Below are 7,971 nucleotides of genomic sequence, written 5' to 3'. Positions count from 1 at the left end.
CGCGGCCACAGCACTGTCCTTCGGCAGCGAGGAAGATGTCCCTTCGGGGGCCCACGGAAGGGGTCCTGCTGACCTGGGGAAGCCATCTGGCACTGGCGGGGGAGCGGGGTGAAGGCCCTGGTAAGCCCTGGAGAGGGGTCTGCGGCCCGGTGCTTTAAAAAAAGAACAATCACACTTCAGAGCTGTCCTGCCTGGGGCAGCGTTTCGTGTCCACTGTGCTTTTGGGAGGTCAGACCCCTGGGCCTCGTCTGGAAGAAATGAGGCTCCCGCTGTGTGCTTGGCGCTCCCCTCCCCCGGGCGATCCTCCCCGAGTCTTCTCATTAGCTGTTCCCGGGGAGGACTTTCCCTCCGGAGGGGAATTCCTGAAACCCAACAGTTGACAAACCCACACACCCTGGGGAGGGCCGGGCACCAGATAAAAGCCGTCCTCCCAGCCAGCCCCTCCTGGGGACGGCCGCTGTCAGCCGGCCCCGCAGAGGCTCTGCGCCCTGGCCCCCCCGCGGGTGGCTGTCCTAAGGCAGGCAGCCCGGGATCTGCACCCGAGGAAAACAGGTTCTTGGAGTTTTTCTGGTTGGCTCCCAGCTCTCGCTGGACGATCTGCTTCTGTCTTTCCTTTGGGAAAAGCGTGCTCTGCCAATGAGTAATCTCCGGGGAGCTGGGATGCTGTCACTTGTCACCTGCGCGGCGGGACCCAAGCCCGTGCGGAGATGAGCTAGGCTGCCGCCCCGACCTGCCCGCACCAGCTGCCCCCCCGCAGAGCCCGCAGAAGCTTTGCTGTCCCCCACCCCTTGCTGGCCGTCTGTCCCTGCCGCAGGACTCCGGCATGTGGCCCTCACAGTGACTGTCCCCCGCCCCCCCACGCTGCCACCCCCGGAAGGGCTGGCCCAGGTGTCTGAGGAGGAGCTGGGGGCTGAGGGCAGGGCCCCTGGATGGAGCTTGGGACCCGGAACTCCCATGTCTGTCCTGCTGATGCTGTGTGTGGCACTCTCGGCCCTGGCGACCCCAGGCCAAGGCACCCGGCAATGGGAGCCCTGCACAGGTAAGGGGGTACAGAGCTGGGAGCCGGGAAGGGTGCAGCTGCGGGTCAGCGCCGCTTCTGGTCCCCCGTTCCTGGGTGCCCGGGTTTGCTTTGGAGGCACCAGCAGTCTGCCCGGGGGGATGGACAGGGGGATGGCAGAGGCAGAGATGAAAGGGATGGGGAAGGCCGGCTCAGTGGAAATGCTAACAGGGTGGGGACCGGGTTCAAAGCGAGAGCCCGCCGCCATCTGAAGGCTTCACAAGTATTCCAGTATTTACCTGTGTACTCTCCTGGGGAAGGGCCTTGCACCTGTTTCAGGAATGAGCCAGCCCCTCGTGGGGCCCAAGCACAGAGAACCCCAGGTCTGCACTTAGCAAAGCACAGGGCCGCCCCTGGGCTGGCTGTTCCATCCCACAGCCCCAAACTCCCACGCCAACGTGGGGAGAGCGCCACTGGCTGGCTCCTCGAGGGGAGGTTCTGCTACCCCCGCTTTTAGGAAGGCCCTGTTGACTCGCTAATGACCATGACATCACCGTATCCTTCTGGAGTTTCTACCTAGAGATTTTATTTATCAAAACTAACATTAAGAACAAAGCAACAGGAAAAGGAGGCCTGGTAGCTGGAGACCCACCGAGCACGTGCAGCCTCACCAGGAGGTCAGCGGGGTGGGATGGTTTGCAGTGTGGTTGCAGTTTTATTTGCAAATTACTCATCCTGGGCCCCCTCCCTGTTATAGCTCTTGGCTCTAATGGCCCTTGGTTCCCAATGACACGACCAGGAGATGACGGATGATGATCCAAGTCTGGAATGCTTGGTTGGGTGTCCAGGGCAGGTGGGAGGTGAGCAGACCCCGGGGCTGCTGGAGCAGCAGCAGTGGGCAGGGTGGGGGCAGGACTGAAGGCCCCCCACCCCCACTCTGGGCTCCTGCCTGCAGTGACTGCCTTGGGACTCACGATTTGCAAACAATACAGGAGCTAGTGAGCCTGTGGCCAAGCGAAGTCCCCCGGGGTTCAGGGGACAGAAGGCTGCCCCCTCCCCAGCAGAGAACGGCCTGCCCCAGAAGGACCCCCCCTCGCCCACCGCCGCTGGCCGCGCCAAGCCCAGCCGCTGTCCTGAGCACACGGCAGTCTCTGTGTTGGGGGATGAGTCACTGACATGCACCTTCATGCTCCCTTCAGCCCTGGGAACAGCATCAACCTGCACGGTAATAATAAAGGTTATTTATAAAGCCCGCCCCCTCTGCCCTGAAGGCTGGTGCAGATAGTTAAAAGATGACCCAGTTACAAACACCGGGGACTCGGGAGGAAAGATAAAAGACAGGTAAATAATATCGAACTGCTGCGTTTGGAGTCCTTCCAACACACTTGCGCATGAAGTCAGGACTTCAATGGTTAAAAAAATCACTTTGATTCCATTCCGTTTTGAAAGGCCCCTGAGTTTCCACTGCTGGGTTGTGTGAGCTGGGGTGGGGGTGAATCCCAGTGGCCTTCGGGCCTCCCGCATGTCTGCCCCGCTGTGTGGGTGGGAGGCGCCTTGGCGGCCACCACGCTGGCTTCTGAAGGCCTGGCCCTGAGTCTGGGACACAGATGAGTCTGCAGCAGTGACCAGTGGGTGACGGGCCATCCCCAAGGGCTTCTGTACCCCTCGATGGGGGGGTGCTGTGCTGGGGGGCTGGGCAGCTCCGATGGCCAGGGCCACCTCGGGCTGCCCTCTGTAGGCATCACTGGAAGGCTGTGGGGGCCCGTGGGGGCAGCAGAGGAATGCTTACGCCTGCACCTTGGAAAGAGGGAAAGAGCTAACGCAGTGCTCTGCGGCGGCAGGTAGGCCACAGTGGCCCAGGGGCTGGGCGAGCAGGGACGTCGAGTCTGGAGGGCCTCGAGTTCGAGTTCGCCGTTGAGGAGGCGTGGGGAGGACAGTCCAGGAGGCCGGGGCGTGCAGGGAGGGCCTTGTCTGTGCGGCTTTCCTGCAAAGCAGACACAGCAGGAGCCGGACAGCTGGGGCGGGCTTGGAGTGTGGGCCGGAGAGCTGGCTGGGCTTGCGGGGAGACCATGGCCAGGGTCACGCAGGAGCTCAGGCTGGTGAGCAGCTCACCAGTGCCCTTCTGGGGGTGGGGCTCACCACTCGCAGATACCCCTTCCAGGCTGGGGTTTTAGCGATAGGGACATTGGGTTCAAGGTCTGCCCAGTGTGTGGTTCAGACCCTCTGCTGAGAGGCGGGGCCTGGGGACGGGCCTTTCTGAACAGGTGCAGGTGCGTCTGAGGATGGGTCAAGTCTCTGAGAGCCTGGGCCCAGCCAGACAGATGACCTGGCAGGCGGTCAGCATGAACAAGGCCACTAGGGGGCAGGTGGGGGGTGCAGGCCAGGGAAACCGGGCGCAGGGTGGGAGAGTGGAAGGGAGTCCCGAGCAGAGTGGCCGGGGGCTCGGGGCCTGTGTGGGGTGTTGGGGTGGGCTCCCTGGGGGATGAGCGTGGCAGGCAGGATTCTGCGGTGAGATGCCTTTTATAAGCTGTTGGCCTCCCTGACCCCAGGAGCCAGCCTCAGTCTTCTGACTGTGGACCCCTCAGCCGCTCCACTGAGCTGGGCCAACGGCTTCGGGACAAAATGGTTGAGATATGGGTCCCTCCGATCCTTCCTAGCTCCTTTTGGGCATCCGTGGTTCTGGGCTGCATGGTGTGTGTGGTGCCAGGAATTGGCTGGGGCTGTCCTGGGGGAGACACCTGGGTGGGCTGTGTTCTGGATGTGGGCTCGAATCAGGGGGAGCAGCAGCTGTGGGTGGGGAGGGGTGATGCTGGGGAAGTGTCATCTATCCCACACCCAGTCTGCACGGGGACAGAAGGCCAGGGCGTTGGGAGTCTGTGGGAGCCATGCTGGGCACATCATGTGCATTACGCTGGACCCTCCCAGGCAGGGGTCACTGGCCGGCTGGCTCCAAGGGGCCTGGGGGTGCAGGGGAGGTGTAGGAAGCACAGCTCTGAGCTGCTGCAGGGTGTCAGGATCACCATGTCTTGTCTTCCGTTTCATCTGCACCTGGTGCCCCCGGGGACATAGATACCTGGGAACACTCCTGGGTGGGCTCCTCACCGGGATTCGGCCTTGGTGACGCTCAGAACCTGGTCTAAGAGTCTTGCCTCCTTCATTCGCTCAGTCCCCAGGCAGGGACAGTGCTGTGCCCACCCTCCCCAGTGGTGGAGCCCGCACCTCGCTCAGACCACAGCTGCGCCAGCCGCCAGCCCACAGAGGCCCTGGCAGTTGCCTCCTCCCCCAGCGCGGGAGGGGCTCGGGGGGCTGCAGAGGAGGAAACCTTCAGGGTGGGGGCAGGGGACCCCAGAGGGCTGGGTGCAGGAGTGGGTGGGGCAGTCTGTCCTCTGGCTCTGGGTGCCTGTGGGGAGCCCGGCCCTGGAGAAGTACCCACAACAGGACGGGAACAGATGTGCATTTTAAAAGCTGTCTGGCAGTGTGGGGCAGCATTGGGCCTCTTTTGCATTTTGGGGGGCAAGAAGCCCTCCCCCCACCGCCTGGGCTGCTCTCAGGAGCCACCAACTTTGTCCTCAGGCTTCTCTAACGGAAGCTTGCAGGAGGGTGGTGCTTTCCAGCCCGAGTCTGGGGAACCCTGGCCCCTCCGCGAGGCCCTCAACGCGGGTTCCCGGGAGACTCTGCGTGGGCACGACGCCCCCTCCTGGCGGCTCCCGGAGCAGGCGTGAGCCTCTCAGCCTGTTGCAGTGGGGACTGCTTCTGTGTCCCAGCCGCCCTTTGTCCACGCGCCCTGGGCGGCTTCCCACTCTGAGCCGGGAGCGGTCCGCGGGGTGCGGGGGCCTCCGGGCGGAATGTGGCCGCCGGGGCCCCAGGTCCGATCTAAGCTCCGCACCCCCAGGCCACGCCTCGCGCCGCGCTGGGCAGCGGGGGGGGGGGCTGCTGCAGTGGGGGGCAGACTGTCACCACACTGGTCGTGCTGAGGCTTTTTATTTAGTCCGTATGTGCAGGTTCAGCGACCTGTCCTCTGCAGGAGACCCCACGGCACCCCTCACCTTTGTTCCCCCCCATCTCAGAGACAGGCACCCCTCTCATTCCCCAGCGCAGAAGAGGCCGTGCCCCAACCTGGGTCCCCAGTGCCACTAGGGGAGCCTGGCTCTGTCACCCTGACGCTCACTTTCGTTTTTAAAAATTCTCACCCATTAGGCCAGGGCACTTTCTTGTTTGCATAAAAGTTAGGAAACAAAGAATATTCATTTTTATCCTGGAACCTCATACGCTGTCTGCAGGTTCTCTGACTTGATCTTTAGGGCTAATCATGTATTCACAGGTGGCCTTTCCCACAGTAGAATCAACAAGCCCCCAGGCATGCTTCTAGTCTGGACTTGGTTCCCAGCTGCCCACCCCCTCCCTCCCCCCAGCGCAGAACCCGCGCCGCCCCACCCCCTTTAACCCCGCCTCATCCCCCCCGCCCTACCCCCCCCCCCCCGCGTCCTCCTAGGTGGATTCTGAGCTCCTGGCTTAGGGGGCACGAGGGCGCCCACTTCTTTCTCCCCACCCTGAGTCTAGGGGAGCGATGGGTGACCTGGTCCTTGGATATTACCCTCCGCCTCCTAACCCCGCGGATCCGCCCGAAGGAGCATGCGCCCGGGGCCTGGGGCTCAGTGAGCGAGCGGCTCCGCGACCCTCTGCCCGACCCCGCGATGCCCCATGTGCTCGGAAATCGGAGGGAGGGGGAACTCGGCCGCGGAAGCCGGTGCCCTGCTTAGATGGAGCTTAGATGGTGCCTCTGGGTCCCGGAGGGACGCGTGCGGGGGTGGGGCGGGAGGGGTGGGGGGACTCAGACCGCAGGGAGCGCGGGAGGAGCGGGCGGGGCCGGGCGGGTGTGCTCCCGCGAGTGTGAATGTGTGCACCTACAAGCGTGTGCGCGTGTGAGCGCCCGCGAGCGCGTGAGCGTCTATGAGCGTGCACGCACGCGCGCCGCGGGGAGAACCCGGGGCGACCCCCGCTGTAACATTTGTCTCACCGGTGTGGACGCCCCGCTGGGCCTTTGCGCATCCAGGTGCTCAGACGTCCGTCTGGGCCGCGCCCGGCGCGGGGCTGCGGATCCCCTGTCCGGAGGTGACCGGCCAGGGTGCAGCAGGCTGGGGGTCCCGCCTGTCGCGTGTCTGGGGGTCGCTCCAGGGAAAGGGCACAGGTGTTGGGGACAGACTGCCGCTGATGTCCCCGCAGAGCAGTAGTTCAGGAGGCTGGGCTTGTGGGGCTCCTTTCTGGTTCAAGCCGGCTGCTGTTGGCCAGGTGTGTGCTTTCCCTGAGTGAGCAGTGGGCTCCCGGCAGCGTTGGCGGGTGGAATTCAGGGCCCTGAATTTTTCCTAACCCTGATGCAGACCCAGCTACCATGAGGTATGCAGAGGTGATGCGGGTTGCCACCCTGGCAGCATGGGGACGGTCACCAACCAAGCCACCAGCATCCTGCACCCCATTACAGATGTGCATCCCGCTCCTGTCTGCATGAGAACCCACTCCCCCCCCTTTCTTAGTGCCTTCATGGAGAAGCCTGCATCTCAATGCATCATTTGCTTTAAAAGTATTTTGATAACTGTGTTTTCACACAATTATCTCCCCTTGAAATCTGGAGTGTTGTATTTGACACATTTCAATACACGTTTCTGACAAGGGGCCTGTGGGTTTTAGCCACAGGCCAGAGAGGCTAAGGCTCACAGGTGGGGGCTTCCCCAGGGCACTGGTGTTCGGGGGCAGGAGAAGCTGGCCAGAAGGTGGAGAGGAGCTCATGGTGGGCAGACTCCCGGGGGTCTTCTGGCCCCCATAACAGGAGAATTGATTTCTCACCTGCTTTCTTCCATACCAGGGTCCCACGAGGGAGGAGGGGCAGGGGCCCCAGGGAGGCAGGGGCAGGAAGAAGGCTTATTCTAAGGTGGGGGGCATTCACTGTCGACCACCTCCCTTTGGGGAATGGCTTGCAGGATTTCATGGCTTCCTGGGAGGGAGGGCGTATGCTGGTAACAGGGTAGGGTCTAGAGCCAGAGGAAGCACTGGCGAGAATGGAGGCAGGGGGTTGTAGGTTAGGAAGTGACTGTCTAGGAGTGGGGTCTGGGTGCAGGAAGTTCCAGGAAACGTGGGGGCCCCATCCAGACTGGCCTCGAGGGAAAACCCTTGGAGGGCAGCAGGCCTGGGCCTCAGACGCCAGTGTGGGCCCTCAAAGTCGCTTACCCTCTGGCGTCTTCCTCTTGACCTCTGCCACTCTGGGCCAGGCCTGGGGCCGGGGACAGGGTGCGTCCCTGTCCTGTGCCGGCAGAGAAAGGCAGCATCAGGACATTGTAATAAGACCCTGAAGTTCAAGGGGAGATGGAGAGATAGACTCAGGAGGCTGGTGTTTAACAGAAATGCTCCGCCCCAGGTGTGGCCCCGGAAGGCCCTGGCCCAGCCTCCTCCTAGCCCAGAAGCGAACCTGGGCCCTGCCTCCTGCTGCTAGACCAACCAGGGAGACGGAGGCCTGGGCAACGGGGCCCTCCTGCCAACGGGCCTGCTGTCCAGGTGGCTGTGGGCCACCTGAGTCCCGAACACTCAGCGGGGCTACCCCAGAGTAGCCTGGAGGGACGGATGGGGACCACCAGGGTGGGCCTCAGCTCAGTGCCGCTGGAAATGCTCCCAAGATGGGCTTGTCAGCAAGATTGCCAGGGTTATGTTAGCCTGGAGGATCGGAAATCATGAAACAAAGCCAGGCTGCCAGAGAGAACCAATAGAGGCAAGGATGCAAGATTGATTGATTGATTGATTTTAGGGGGGAGGGGCAGAGGGAGGGAGAGAACCCAAGCAGACTCCCTGCTGAGTGCAGAGCCTAACACGGGGCTTGATCTCATGACCCTGAAACCATGATCTGAGCTGAAATCAAGAGTCAGATGCCTAACTGACTGAGCCACCCAGGCGCCTGGGCAAGTTTATTCACTTAGCATCACACATAT

The 7,971-nt window shown here is 62.6% G+C and overlaps 1 protein-coding gene across 1 annotated transcript in view; it reads left to right on the top strand.

Annotated features, from left to right (window-relative positions):
* The first annotated feature begins 954 nt into the window (after positions 1 to 954).
* Positions 955 to 7,971, top strand: part of TSPEAR (thrombospondin type laminin G domain and EAR repeats) — a 68,083-nt gene continuing 61,066 nt past the window's right edge. The window contains exon 1 of the mRNA XM_081800695.1: positions 955 to 1,039. Within this exon, the coding sequence (XP_081656821.1) occupies positions 955 to 1,039 (85 nt within the window). The remainder of the gene's footprint in view (positions 1,040 to 7,971) is intronic.

The sequence above is a fragment of the Leptonychotes weddellii genome, chromosome 1 (genome assembly GCF_054177405.1).
Source record: "Leptonychotes weddellii isolate Sample4059 chromosome 1, ASM5417740v2, whole genome shotgun sequence".
Taxonomy (NCBI): domain Eukaryota; kingdom Metazoa; phylum Chordata; class Mammalia; order Carnivora; family Phocidae; genus Leptonychotes; species Leptonychotes weddellii.
Note: the sequence above shows the minus strand (reverse complement) of the source record. Positions and strands in the feature narration are given on the sequence as shown.